The 15561-nt window shown below is 42.8% G+C and overlaps 1 protein-coding gene across 3 annotated transcripts in view; it reads right to left on the bottom strand.

Annotated features, from left to right (window-relative positions):
• EGFLAM (EGF like, fibronectin type III and laminin G domains) overlaps window positions 1-15561 on the bottom strand; it is a 76452-nt gene that overhangs the window by 48313 nt on the left and 12578 nt on the right. For 2 of the 3 annotated variants that reach the window (XM_069777506.1, XM_069777507.1), the window contains exons 2-6: window positions 9231-9343; window positions 7350-7433; window positions 5608-5634; window positions 1127-1244; window positions 732-867 (exon numbers count right to left, since the gene is read on the bottom strand). In XM_069777506.1, coding sequence (XP_069633607.1) covers window positions 732-867; window positions 1127-1244; window positions 5608-5634; window positions 7350-7433; window positions 9231-9343 — 478 coding nt within the window. The remainder of the gene's footprint in view (window positions 1-731; window positions 868-1126; window positions 1245-5607; window positions 5635-7349; window positions 7434-9230; window positions 9344-15561) is intronic. The other variant, XM_069777505.1, reaches the window with a different exon arrangement.

Below are 15561 nucleotides of genomic sequence, written 5' to 3'. Positions count from 1 at the left end.
CATAGGAACAGTCAGGTATGAATACTTGTTTGTGCATGCAGATACAACCGCCTCCTTCTGACCCTTCATATGCATCTTATAAAAGCAACTTGACTGGCAACTTTTCACGGTTCAGTTCTGTTACTGCAAATTTTAGAGAGTTCAACACAAAAGAAGAAAAAGAACTCCACCAACACCCCACCTCCCCCCAAAAAAATCTGAACAGGAAGGCCAACATTTCATGTAAACTTGATTAGCATTAGGATAACAAAGCAAGTATGAGTCCTGCAATCTCAAGACCCAGAAGACTTTTGTGAGGTAAAACTGCCCAACATACTGAATTTGCAGTCCTCAGATTATTTCCTATAGCAGCCCGGGGTACTCCTGCTCAGGGGAACTGCTCTGCCACACACTCTTTTCTCAGCATGGTTCAAGAGCATTTGATGACAGGAGAAACTTAAAACTTCATTCACCCAAGCCTTTTTTAGAGGAAATAGATTCAGTTAGACCTTATTTTCTTCAATCAGAAGTTAACATTTATTGGTGATTTTATAACAAATTAGATTATTTCTGGGTTTGTCTTTAAATTTTCATGGTAATTCAACACACATCAAGAGGAAAACTAAGTGTACTATACACAGCAAGTAAAGAAACAATGAGAAGAATCTATATGCAGTTTAATAGTTTAGTTTAGTTAAAAAAAACCCTGTAGTGCACAAACACTGAAATTCAGACTCCACTGGCAAACTTGCCTGATAAACTCCACCATGTAGTACTGGATGGGAGAACTTCCTTCACTTGCTCCAGGCTTCCAAGATAACGCAACTTCTGAATTAGAAACTACCACGATCTGGGGCTGATAGGGTGGTGCAGGGGGCATGCACTTATCTAAGCCAGAAGAAATGCAAAGGAATAGCATTAGAGAAGCAGATGGGCTAATAATACACACAATAACCCAACACCCACAGACTTGCAAATCAAATTGATAGGCTTCTCCCCTCACCTGTTGCCCCTCTAAAACTTGTGGAAAAAATAGTAAAACATTACAATACTGCCCTTTGACAGAGATTTAGGTGCAAGTGACCTGCTGTGCTATAGACATGTGCCCTGCCAGTTTTCCAACAGAAAGCCATGTATGCAGCATTACCTTGGGATAAGGTTGTCACGTCTCTGGGCATGCTGGGCCGTCCTTTCCCTGCCCAGCCATAGGCTCCAACGCTAACGCGGTGTGGAGTGCCTGGCTTTAGATCACCGATAACAACTTCCTACCGGAGTCAAGAGAAGGCAAGACAAGAACATTGTGAAAGCTTTTCCACGTAACTGGGGACAGTGCTGTGAGCTGGGATTTGGGGACCTTGCGCAGCATTTTCCATGTAACCTCCCAGGAGGATTGTCCCCAGCCCAGCTCACAAGCAACAAACACAAACAGCACCATGTGTTTCCTCTCAAGCCACAGCTTCGCCCCAGGGGAATCCACAGGGATGACCTGGACCCGTTTCTCAGCATAACTCACAAGGTTGCAGATCGTTCGCGTTTGCAGTCTGGCTTTTTTGCTGGTGAAGTCAAAGTCACATACTATTCCCTTCCTTGAGTCAATTGCTGGCATTCAGTATCAGTCTGGAGCATTTTCTTTTCTTTTTTTTTTTTGTTTTGTTTGGTTTTGTTTTTCTTTTAAATCCAGAAACTGTAGAAGCTCCTGAGAATGAAGCAAGTTGCTCTAGTGTGAACTGATGATCTTTAATTTCTCACGGAGCAGAGACCAGTCCCACTGCCTCTCACAATTTTCCTAGCCCAGCCATAAGCCTTGACCTGAAGTGAGCATTTCACTTATTTGTCCTTCTGCCATAAACACAGAAAGATTAACCCATAGACAACTACTGTAAGGGAGGCGATGCTAACCTCCACATGAAGAGCTTGTGCTGCTGAATACTGTTTATACGAGCCTGCTAAAATCTCCCAGAAATTAGCAAATGTCACCAAAATTTACATTTTATCACATAGTATGGATCAGCTTCAGACATTTAAATCTGGTCTTTAATGGAGGATGTGTACATGTGTACAGAAATTCAGTATTCTTTACCTACAGCCTATCTGTAAAGAGATGTAATCCTAGTTTTACAAATTTGGACAGCATATGCAAGTAAACAGAAATACCAGGTTCTATACCACAGATTGTTTTGGTGAGGAAAAAAAGCACTTGTAAAAAACTGTTTTACAGAGGATTTTCTTCTGTTTTTCATTCTCTGATATTAAAAAACATTTTTCACAATGCGTGTGAAAATGCAGAGATCTCCTTTCTCTTCACACTGGAACAGACTTTAAATCAATTTCCAGTTGCAGTAAAATAGTAAACAATCCCAAAATTTTATTAACAGCTAAATTTCCTTATGACCATCTTCTGGACAAACTCTCCCTCTCTACTCTTTGGGGAACTTATGTTATTACTACAACATTGCTCGGCAACACCCTGCCATCTGTCATTTCTCCAGCCATGGTTTTGGAGTTCCATCACTGATTTCCTATTAACATGGACCACCTGACCATTATCCTGTTTTTCCATCATTCACCCTTGATCTGCTTGAATGCTTTGGATTCATCTGCGAGAGATGATAACAATGCTGGAAACTTAACTGCCCAGAGAGAGGCAGCAAGAACACTCACACCAAAAGATTTATCTGGGTCTTTCAGTCTCGCAGCTGAAGTGACTGAGATCTTTCAAAACATGATCTGAAAAGCCAGTTGCTGAAAATCCAGCACCTCCTCCTGATGACAATACTGATGACCCTGCTCCTGCCATTCCATCCTCCATGCCATACGTACTGTCCGTCTGTATTTAAACTGTGTGAATTTGTTCCTGCCAGCATCCTTCTTTATTATATTCATTCTTATGAGAAAAAATCCTTCATTATGTGTGTCATTGCTTTCACACTGTTCAGGAACCTGGCCTCTGCAGATAGTGGGATACTGATGCACTTACCTCATATTATTACCTCTAAACTCAAGTCTACAATAAACTAAACAGAATGCATCTTATTGACTGCCAGGCTAATCAAGATCAAAGTCCTATTATCAATTTAGGTATTTAAGTTCAATGTGTGTACCCTCAAAACCTCAGCAAGGTGCTCTCTTATACACATGGCTTTCTGCCTCTTTCTTCTGCAAAGTCCTCTCCATGAACACAGCTGTTGGACATACATTGGGTATGTTTGAAATCAAGTATCTTCTAATCTTCTAGGATCAAGACATTAGTGAATAGATAAAGATTCAGGACATCACCAAGTTACCCTGACCTATGGAAATTTCAGGGAATACCCACCTCACACTTTCAAATGAGATTCTGGAAGAGAAACACATTTCCTTGTACCCCACTGTCCAGGAACCTGGGAGAACATATTTCATCTCTTTTTTTGCTTGTATTTAGGAGAAAGGTCTTAAATCCAAGTTTTTTCAATCCCAGAAGAGGCACAGTGGACTCACAGATAAGGAATTTAGGCAGTATGTGGAAGTTAGCTCCCCGTGATTTTTATAGCCTTTCTCTCCACTCAGGTTGTCTCTTTATTTTTGCATGATACCCCAAACTAGACATTACATTGCCGATGAGGCTTTACTAGGCACCAACCTCACTTTCTTTTCTTACACAACACACTTGCTAAAACCCTGAAAAATGACATTTGGTATTTTCATTACAATCTCTCATTCTTGAATGGGGTGAAATAATGTGATGCCTTTTCTGTGGTAGAGAAGCCATGTGTATGTAGAATTTTATATCCCTCCTTGCCCTGCCACACAGCTTGCCCTCCCTCCAAGTGTGTTGAAAATGTTTGTGAGGCCATGCAGTAAACCAGCTGGCAGAAATCAGGATTACAAATTATTTTCCAAAGAAAAGCTCATTTCTGTTTTGTTTTGTTTTGTTTTAATCCAAAAAAACATCAAACCCTGGATTACAGCGCAGCTGCAGAAACTGAGCTGCATTTAATGACACTTGATCCTCTGACAACTCCTTCCCTGCACGACTAGTCTCAGCTGGTCACTCCCCATTTTGTACTGGTGTGTTTGGTGATTTGATAGGGAGCACTGTTGCTCTCCATAGCTCTGCACCTGACCTAAAACCTCCCACCTTTAAAGTCTACTAATTTTTCTTGCTTTTTTTTTTTTTTTAATATTTGTGCTCAACTTCCTGAATATTATGCCCAGTAGAACATCTGCCTTATTAAATTGTACTGCATCTGCACTTCTTCTGGCTGCTCTCACTTACATGTTCTCTATTATAAGATGATATAATAAAGCTATAATACGTTATCCACTTTGCTAATGCACAGGCATATCCACACACTCACACACAGAAACAGGTGATGCAGTTCAGCTCTTGCTACAACAGTCCTGCATGGTCCAGGGAAGCTTCTGAGAAAGCAGCGGGGTCATACCTGGCACCAGGATAGGAATCTTAGTGATGGAAACATGAACTATGCAGACTTAACCACAAAACTATTGCAGATTTCTGTTGAGTTTGGTATGAATATAACAGAAAACATTTCAGCGAGAACACCACTTCCAGAGGATTAATGACAGCTGGGAGCTGATTAATCCCAGTCAGTCATACTTCTACACGAGTACCCCTCAGAAGTGTTATTTTTATCAAGCACTAAAAAAGGGCCCAGCATGGAACCTCAACTTTGAAATGCCATAATCCAGACTCAGCTCAGCTGGGATCGAACCAGATAGTCCTGGTTCAAGCGCATCCTGAGGTCTCATCCAGACATCAGCCTCCTGCAGTCCAACCAAACTTCCCTTAATTCAGACCATGAAAGCTGTGCGAGATCCACCAAGTTTGTGGGATTTCTCCATTCCTAGAACAGCGCTCAGAAAAAAAAAAATTTTGCAAGAGGTTGTTGATGTTAGGGATTTCAGTTAAACACTGAAATTGCTGCCCTTAACCTACCCAAAACTGAGTGCCTCCTGCTTGCTCCCCCTTTCACAATAAAACCAATTTGTTTACTGCTCATAGGAAGCAGACTGGACTGAGTGCAGGACTGGAAATGATTAATCTGAATAATTCACCAGCTGCAAAGACATTAACAGGGCTGGTATTTCTTTCAAACCTGTTTTATACTAGTTGTTAGTCTCCCACTCCTTCCTCATGGGCGTTGCGTGGTTGGCCTCTTCCTGCGCTCCTCCTCCTTGGCTCTTGCTGGACTGGCTCAGGTTTCTCCGTCTCTGTCTCCTCTCCCACTGCCAGACTTCGTTATTCCCTGTCACTGCATGTCTGACTACCCGACTGTCCCTGGCCCCTGTAAGTCCTCACTGCCTGGATAAAGCTCATTTTTTACACAAATTTACTCCAGCAAAACAAGACATCCACAAATACTTTTGATGACTGAGAGAAAAGTTTATCCATTGCTAAAAAGGGAGCTGCTGTACCTACATATGTCCACCTTCTTCACCTCTGGATTTTGAGCTTTAGCTACTATTTGCCACATTTTGACTATGAAAGATCCTGTATAAGTGCTAAGTAGAATCAACATTTGAGATCAACTTTTGTGTGTGAATCTGGGGGAAGACCAGGTCAGGAATGTTCAATTTCATTTTAAATCACAGCTGCAACCAAGTTTCATGCAAAGCAATACTTACAAAAATTGCTTGTCCTTCAAGTCGACCCTGGGAAAAAGTGAAATAGGACTTGTTAATGAAGTAACATAGTAAAAAGTGATGGCAAAACCACATAAATAATGGGCCAGGGAACTAAAACAAGGCCAGTGTTGCAGCATATAGTAGTCTATGTGGCTGTTATTCATCTGTGTGAGTACTGGGATAGAGACTCTCTTCTCCCAGTGAGTAAAAATTACTGCTGTCAGGATTAAGATAAAAAAACAATGAGCTGTTTGATCTTTGTTGGCACTACTAGCAAGAATGTTTTGGGGGGACAAAAAAAACCAAGTGGAGAATACAGAGGTAAAGATCAGAAGGGAGAAAATAATGCATAAATAAAGAAATAATATGTCATGGCAACAATATTCTTCCATTCACCTTGATCCCAGAAACCTGCAGGAGTCAGAAATGACAACCAGAGTGATGAAAAACTGCAGGAAATCTGAGCATCCCCCTCACTCATGCTTCTCAAGGGGAAGGTTTCTGAGCACTGCCCAGCAGGGATCAGGAAATATCAGTGAATGCATATCATTGAACATCAGGTAGGGAGGCTGAAGGAAGAGGTGTGAGGAAAAAAAGGAGAATGAAGATGAGCAGAAGCGAAAGGAGGAAAAAAATGAATTGTGAAGAAGGATCACCAAATAAAGATTGGAAAGCCTGCAATGCTCCTCTGTGCGCACATGTAAGCCTTTGATTCCTGTGCTGGTAACATCGCTGCCTCATGGGCAGGCTGCCCCTTGCAGAGTGTGGTATGAAAGCACTCCCCTCAGCTCCCAACCTCCTTCGCTCTCTGCCCAAGCAGAGGCTGGAAAATCTCTGTTTCTGCCTTGCTGAACTCAAAGAGCAGCTTCTCTGCACTGACAAAGCACCAGCATGTTTCAAGAACACCCTTTAAAAGCAGACAGTATTAAAACCATCGAGAAGCACGGAGGAATTGCTTTCATCTTGACACTAATTGCTCAGCCGTGGAGCAGAAGAAGATGGGTGGTGTTCATTCGCAAATGGAAAAGGAAAGGGAAATTGGACAGAAAAAAGGAAGGAGGAAAGAGAAGGGTAGAGTGAAATAAAGCAAAGTAAGAAAGCAAAGGAGAGCTAAAAGAAAAAACAGAACTAAAGGAAAGAGGGGAAATGGGAAGCAAGAAGGAAAAGCAGTGCTTTCAAGAACAAAAAAACCCAGAAGTTGATGGAATCTTCTGGAAGATGGACTTGCACACGTGCAACTAAAGCAGCATTATTGAACTTTAAATTCTGTATTTCAGGAGGCCACAGTCACACACAGAGACAAAAATACACCGAAAACTCTGTGTCTCCTTTAACTCAGACATTTACCTTTGTCAGACACTGCAATACAAATACACTGATATTGTACCTCTAACTGTGCATAGAGTCATGCAATTCCCCTTCCATATGTGGAAGTGCACAGAAAATGCATATTCAAAATTAAAAGTTCTATTTTAGTGGGTGCCAAAGGTTAGTACTAGGAAGACGCAAGAAAGTCCCAGTAGTTTTACATGATAAATTAGTCAGACAACAAGGAGCAAAAGTGTATCACGCTAACTGGATTACAGAAAAACATTGTTATTTCCTTTTGCTCAATACCCAGAGCAGATCTGGGGTTTGGATCCTCAGCATAATTCACAAACAAGCAAAAAGTAGACAGTTGCAAGTTCCCACTTGCAAGCTCTGCTCCAGTGCACTGACTGTTGCTGAAAAGAAATACTCACCGTGCTAAGCATATCCAAACTCAGAGGAACATCATGTGAGAGTTGTTTAACTGCTTTGTCATCTTCAACCTCTGAATAAAAGACCTTGGGAAGAACATACAGTCAAGCCAGTTAAAGCAATAACTCAGTGCTTTGGAATGACTTAAAAACAAGTGCATTGTTATCACACCGTGGACAGCATTTGAGCATATGATCCCCTACCTTTTCAAATGTATGAAAAGCTAATGGCCATTAACGGTCCCTTCATATTTGCTAGAAGTTGTCAGTATGACCAAAGGACACCATTTTACTGTGTATATGCTGAACTGATGTGAAACACAGCCTAGCTTTTAGGGCAGACTTGAACTGACAACTTTAATTGTGCATAATTTGGCCATGGTCAGCATGGACAGCTAAAGATTTGTGGGATTGGTCTGCACAAGTTGGGCATTTTACTTCATATAAGGAAGATATTGACATCACATGATTATGTCATTACAAAAATTGCTGTATCTTAAATGTCTTTCCATGTCTGTTGCTGTATACCAGAGACTGAGGAGCCAGAGAGCATCTGCTTTCCTGTGCACAGAGACCCTGAGATGCCAGAGGGTCAAAAGCTAACATGAAGAGAAGATGGTTTGGGTACAACATTATCAATGCTGTTTGCCATCGGTTTTATTTTCATGGCACACATGAGCTCGAGGCTTAAACATAAACTGGGGTTTGGATACTTGTTCTACTGCATGAACAGTGAAAACTATTTATGATTTGTGACTATAAAGTATTGCAACTTTTTGAAAAATATTATTCCCTATAGCAGGGAATTTTCTCACTCTTTTAGTGTACATTAATAATAAAGGTAGTCAGGAATTTTCTGCTTCCAGCCTTTTACATAGAAGTGAATTTTGGATTATGTTTTTCTGGAAATTTTGAATCCTTCCATAGAAAATGCTAACAAAAACAACTGGTATTTGTTTTTTGTTGAAGAGGAAAACAACAAATTCTAGTCGATACCCCACATCTTTGGTGCTAATTCCCCACTGACTAACTTCTATTTTGGGACTGAGGTTCACTGCCGTGGAATATATGTTAAAGCAATACCTAATAAAAATGAATGAATGGCAGATTACTGCTCATTGTTTTTCTGCTCGCACACTAAAACACAGTACCCAGTTTAGGCTAGCCATTCTGTTTTGTCCAATAGGTAGAAGATAATGTGTCAGAGGCTTGGAAAGGGTCAGAGCCTCACCTATAAAATTGCTGGGTAAAACAGGAAAATCACTTGACTTCTTTAAGGGAAATTCGCCACTGAGGTAGGGGGGAATAAAACAAAGTCCCTTTTGATAGTTAACACTGTGGCTGGCCTCCCAGGGATGTTATGCAGTACAGTATCTATCAGGGGAATAGACATCATGAAACTCTCCTTCCCCTGTACCTGCTGCCAGTCTGGGAAGGTTTAGAGGCATAGTTTGGAAAAGCTATTCCTGGTAAAGCAATCCGCAGGCTGGGAGTACAAGTCAAAGGATCTGAATGGCCATGCTTCTCCCTTCACTGGCACAGTGTAATATCGACCTGCTCTGCTCTACTTCACTGTTTTATCAGCTGCAGAGATCACCGAGACGCTTGCATGAAAACTACAACAGAAAAGCAATCTATATCCACTGCAAGCCCTTGGTATCCAACCCAAATTCCCATCATAGCTCACTTCTAAAACATGAACTGCTTGTTTCTTAAAGTTACATTTCAATCTGTTTAAGCCTACTGTCCCCTGACTGCTTTCTGGGCAATGGTACTATTTGTTACGAGAGTGGGCTCTCCTTCTTGCTTCACCATGGTGCACATGTAGTCTGAGGCCATGTAAGGTATTGCAATCCTCTACTAGCAGCATAGAGGATCACTTACTGTATATCCCGTGATGGTGCTCGCATGTTGCTTTGGCATCCTCCATTGCACGCTGAATGCTGTGCAGTTCAGTGAGTCCAGCAGTATATCAAGAGGAGGCCCCAGCCTATCTGCTTAAAACAAAATGACATTATATAAGAAGCCATAGGACATAAAACCTCTCCTTTAGCCACTAGACAGGTATGACTTTGAACAGACCTGCGTTGTCCTCATTCCAAACTGTCACACATAACCCACTACTCAGATTTGACTTGGATGCACCTTTTCCTACTCCACCTGTCTGCCCCTCTCCAGTTGCAGGTTATGGCAATAGGATCTCTTGCCATCATGCTTTCAGTGCTGCCACCATCAACCCCATCTCTCACCAGCTGCAGTGGGATGAGGGCATTTTTATATGGGCTATACTGGTCTCACAGCACCTATCTGTCTCCTCCTCTTCACATGGTACAGGTTGGCACTTCAGTACAATGGCTAATTCAACTACTGCAAAAAAAAAAAGGCTGGAGAAGAAGGAAACCCTGAGCTCCACGTCTCTAGTAACATGTTAGCAACTGCATTTACTGTCTGAGAAAGGGTAGGTGGAGGAGCGTGTCTGCTGTGTAACCCAAGCAAGATTTTTAACACAACTTCTCCATACCACCATCGTTCATGCTCTTGAAACCAAACCCACCTAACAAACAACTGTAATTAGTAAAGAACTGATTCAGACACTTAAACAACAATATCATTTTTTTCAAGGTGACAGTTTTACTATCCTTAGTTTTTTGCATGCCCTTACCTATGAGAATTTTAAGTAAAGGCTAAGAAATCCTTTTTTCCCCCCTTTTGTCCACTAGCTCTGACAAAATATCAAGTGAAAACAAGCTACTGTAAATGTCATTTTTAGATGTGAAGCAAGCTTACATCAGATTTACACTTGTCGCTGCCACCAACATATTTGATTTGAAGCTAAATACAAAACTCAACAGCTTAGAAACTCAGCACAGTGCCAATCAGCATCAATATCCAAGTAGTTAAAACAAGGGCAGAACTGATATTCTGGTCCTTTTCAAACTGACCCTGTATTTTCCCACCACTAGAAAACTTTTTGGTTTATGTTTCTTAATTTAAGTGAGCAAGTGTGGCCAGTCGGGGTCCACACCCCTCAGTTAACACTGATGACTCTTTGTTCTCCTGGCTCTTTTATCTATTTATTTCTCTTCAACACTAAAAGAAATCCTGCACAGTGCTAGGTGTAATCACGAAAGGATAAATATATAAATAAGGTTTAAGAGACCCTAACTTCTCTCACCATTTGGTCCCTATGCCTGAACCTTCAGCCATTCTTACCTAAAAAATTCCCAGCAGACTGTCTCCCGGGCAAGGCTGCACAAGGACTGCATGCAATGGCTCCTCACCAAGACTTTTTTTTTTTTTTCCTTTTATTGTTGAAATGACACAGCGGGGGATAAAAAAACAATACACCTTCAGAAAAGGGGACTACCCATTGTAAGGTAGTGGTTTGTATTTTCTACACACCCCAGAGATCTTGCTTATCAGTTCAATTTGAAAGAATTTCTGAAGACTAATGCACTATTAAAACATCCCTGAGAAGTTCATCTAGCCGTAAGAGGACAGGGCTGCACTTACACATTAAGGAGGGAAAACGTACTTAGGGCTCTACCTGCTTGGATTGTCCTCATTACCTGCAATGATCTAACCTGAGTTAATGGGGGCATGCACAAGTACAGCCTGCCCTAACAGGCTGCTACTCTGTAAACACAGGCCACCACCCAGATTCTCAGTTTCCCTCCCAGCCTGTTGCATTTCCCAGAAGGTAAAACAGGGAGATGCACTCTCCTCTCAGCCCCTTTCCAGGGACACCACCGGTGCCTGCCTTCTCCTGTCTCCCAGGGAAGGGGCACAGAGGGGCTAAGCACATCCTAAGTGGATCTTCAGGTAAACAAATAACCACCCAGTGCTTCAAGCAATGCCGCTGAGCAAATCCTAGGCTTTTAAATATGTTCCTGAGATGCTGGAAACTACCTGGGACCTAAAGACAGGGACATCCACACATCCATACTGCCTGTACAGTCTGTGGCACAGGTTCAGCCTCCTAGGAAAGTCTCCCAGGAATGGTTTGGAGCATAGCACAGCTCACAAACCATAAGTCAGTACGGACATCTTTTGGGAAGTAAAGGAGTCCAGCCATATGGATGAGAGCCAAACCATGCTATGCTACTTGCTCTCTGGGTCCTTACCCATTTTCTTTATTAGTGCAGAATTAGTCTCATGGACCCCTGCTTGGTTCAGGGGCTCTGAGCACAGCAGGGTACCACCCCTCGTGCTCGCCTGCTGCCTTGCATTCAGCAGTAGCTGGACCATACACCATCACATACCACCTCCTACCAAAAGGAGAGGCAGGGAAGAGCAGCCAGGGCTGGGCTATCACTGTCTACTTAAGCAGCATTTCACATTTGGAAAACACCCTTCCAATCTTCACAACACCCAGTGAGGCAGATATTACTATTAGAGCTGCATCAGTAGTACAGGAAAAAGAATACTCCTAAACATTCACTCTTAACATTTTCTTGCCATCTTTGTATTACTTTCCAGGGAGGCTCTCTGAGACAAGTTTGCTGGGAGGCATAGTTGCTGAAATAACAAATTTTAACCAGCAATGTCAAATACTTATATAAGACAGGCTTCAAATTCATATTATGAATGCACTACAGGACAATAAAATTATTTACAGAAAGAATTTGGTAAATAATTTGGAACAACAAATAAATTTGAAAAAATCCAATCCATTTACAGACTATCTGCAAACAGAGAGGCAACATCTGTTTAATAAGGAGCCACACGATGAATTATTCACCCAGCTCTACTAAACACTACTATCTCCATTTTGCAGATGATAAAAGAAACACAGAGAGCCAAATACTGACCTCAGTTACACTGGCCTATAAATTGTCACTGGTGGAGTAAATACAAACTCAAGCCAGGGAAAATGAAAGCAAGGACTGAGAGGTCTGTATTTCCATCCTCCTTGTTTAATTCTCCCTAGAAGTCAGGGAATTCCCCTAACACAACAAAGACAGTGGCTGGAGGTGTGCTTGGGAACCAAGCATAAGCACCATCGGCACCTACCACTGTCTTTGCCAGCAGTCTCAGATGATGCTCAGCGGTCAAATGATGGTTTGGGGAGTGTGCAGGATGTGCTCACTGCACCGCTGCAACCCGCTCTCCCCATGACAAAACCATGAGACGAGGAGGCCCGCGGTGCTCACCCTGCCGGGGACCGTGCTGCCTCCTGGTTAAACCAGGAGCCAAAAGGAAAAGGAAAACCTGGGCCAGCCCTGTCCCATGCACAGAGTCGTTTCTTGGGGAGGATAGAGGGCAGGGCAGAGAGGAGCATCTCACGCAGCGTGGCTGGTCCCCGCACTCCTCCGCAGCCACCGCTCCTGCCTCCGCAGCTTATTGACATGCGCCTGGGGATTCAGAGTCACTTCTGGTTGCCAGAGTCCGAGTTTCACACAACCCAACAGAAAGTAAAAAATGTCCATTTTTGGACTGAACTTTCCCTTTGCAACCGTGACAAAGTGACTGCGTGACCCGACAAGAGCAATGTTTGTGCCTCTGAGGTGCAGCAGATGTCATGGCTTGGAAACAGTTGTGCTGCAGCACTGTATCAAAGCAGTTTGTCAGTTGGTCACAACTGTTGCAATACATCCACCGTTGTACTAAAAAATTATTTTGAGATAAATGTGTACTTGAGGTATTCTGCAAGGTTTTACAGAACATCATGCATTAGGCATGCTAAAAATGGATATTAAAAGTAGTCTAAACAGTTACGTGTCAAAGGTCGTGTTTAGACTGCAAAAAATAGAAATAGTTTTCAAGTGTAAAACTCTATGGGTACTTGTAATTCCTCCTACAATTCAGGTCAGAAACACCTCTCTTCTCAAAATTCAGCATGAAATCTCCATTAATCTGGTAGCACCACGCACAGTGCAAAACTGCAACAGAGCCTACTCCCCTCCACAGCCTGCTGGATGGAAACCTGCAGACAAGGGAGGTGCAACGTATCTACTACTTGTAGATACCCTGAAGATATGCCTCAGTGATGATCCCACCTGCAAATGTCCTCTGCAGTTGGATCCAGTGAATACCTAAGAAGGCATGGAGATTAGCTCTGATCAAAAAGAACAAGAAACCAATTTATTTAAAAATAAAATTAAAGGCATTTTGTACAAACACAGACATTCTCCTTTCTGGCCCATCAGACAAAGAAAGTTCAATATTGTCCAAAATGCTTTGATGAAACTAGAAATGGAAGCAATGGCTTTGGCCCAATGCAAAGAAGCCATTAATCAAGGGGGAGCACTCTTACATACATTATGACTATGCATTGTAAAAGTATATTGAATACAAGAAGTTAAGGAGGGTTTGGCTGTAAATAAACAATGTTGAGCCGACAACATTGTATCTACTTTTCTGCTTACAGCTATTTTGTTTCTTGTTTATAGATGTCTGTGTTTCTGTACTTCTAAAAATAGCAAAAACTGCTAAACCAGTGAAGCCACCAAATAAGCTCTCCAAGTGAGCTGAAGAATACATGAGCCCTCTCCCTAAGATGCAGTTAATGTTACCATTTCTAAATAATCACCATTATTTAAATTTTTTCTTCAGAAAAGCAACTCAAATTAAAAAATGGTGTGCTGGTTTTGACTGGGGTAGAGTTAATTTTCTTCATAGTAGCTAGTATGGAGCTATGTTTTGGATCTGTAATGAAAACAGAGTTGATAAAATAGAGATGTTTTTGTTACAGCTGAGCAGTGCTTATACAGAGTCAGGGCCTTTTCTTCTCCTCACCCCACCCCACCAGCGAGGAGGCTGGGGGGGCACAAGGAGTTGGGAGGGACACACTGGGACAGCTGACCCCGACTGACCAGAGGGGTATTCCAGACCATAGGATGTCATGTTCAGCATATAAAGCTGGGGGAAGAAGAAGGAAGGGGGGACGTTTGGAGTGATGGTGTTTGTGTTCCCAAGTCACCGTTACGTGTGATGGAGCCCTGCTTTCCTGGAGATGGCTGAACACCTGACTGCCCATGGGAAGTGGTTCCAGCCCAGCCGGTAACAAAGGACCACGCAGCCGCTCGCTCACTCCTCCCGCCCCCCTCCGGTGGGATAGGGGGGAGACGGAGGAGAGAAAAGAAAAAAAACAAAACTGGAACCTCGAGGGTTGAGATAAAGGCAGTTTACTGGAACAACACAAAGAAATTACAACAACAACAACTGTACTAATGAACGAGTATACAAAAAGAGCGATGCACAGTGCAACTGCTCACCACCCGGGACCCGACGCTCCGCCACTTCCCCCACCGAAAGTCGAGAGCACCCCCCCGGCCCGCTCCCCATTTATACACTGAGCATGATGGCACATGGTATGGAATAGCTCCTTGGCTAGTTCAGGTCAGCTGCCCCGGCTATGCCCCCCACCTCCCAGGTTCCTGTAAAAATTAACTCTATCCCAGCTGAACCCAGGACACCATGGGAAGTGGTGAATGAATTCCTTGTTTTGCTTTGCTTGTGCATGTGGCTTTTGCTTTACCTGTTAAACCAGGAGTTTTCTCACTTTTACCCTTCTGATTATCCCCCCCGTCCCACTGTGAGGGAGGTGAGTGAGAGGCTGCGTGGTGCTTAGTTGTTGGCTGGGGTTAAACCACGTCAAATGGTAAAAAAGCTTATCCCATCAATACAAGTGCCGTTTCCATTGTGGGTCCCACTGCTTCATGCAACAGGCTCTGCCCACAACTTAAACACTCATAGGCTACCATCAGGGCAGCTGCAGGCCAAGTGACTCCTGGGAATGGTCCCCCATCTGGGCCAGCCATCCATGTACCAGTTCCTCGGGATGCTCCTTGCCATCACTAAATTCACCAGCAGAGATGTCACTTCCATGTCTACCCTTGTGATTTTAAGCAGAGTTAGCCTGCGTACCTAATGGGAACACTTCAAATTAATCCACCCTCTGCTCCCAGCCTAACCACGCTGGCCTTGTGCAGACCTCAGGAGCAACCCCTTCAGCTTGATGCTTTCCTTCAGCTATAGCAAGAAAACTGCTCATGCAGACACAGGCAAGGTCCTCCTTCCTTCCAGTCATGAAGTGACCCCAAAATCTTACTACAGTGATGAATAGTTATGAGAGAAAACCAACTTCAAAACAAATATATTTCTTATGTTCACAAGCTTCATATCTGGAGGTCTTTGGATGAGTTGGATAAAGCTCGTCATGGTACTACTACTTTAGAGGAAATTTCAAAACTTATTTAAATTTTAAATTAGA

The sequence above is a fragment of the Haliaeetus albicilla genome, chromosome Z, assembly GCF_947461875.1.
Source record: "Haliaeetus albicilla chromosome Z, bHalAlb1.1, whole genome shotgun sequence".
In the NCBI taxonomy this organism is placed as follows: domain Eukaryota; kingdom Metazoa; phylum Chordata; class Aves; order Accipitriformes; family Accipitridae; genus Haliaeetus; species Haliaeetus albicilla.
The sequence above is the reverse complement of the archived record's forward strand: the minus strand, read 5'-3'. Positions and strand labels throughout refer to the sequence as shown.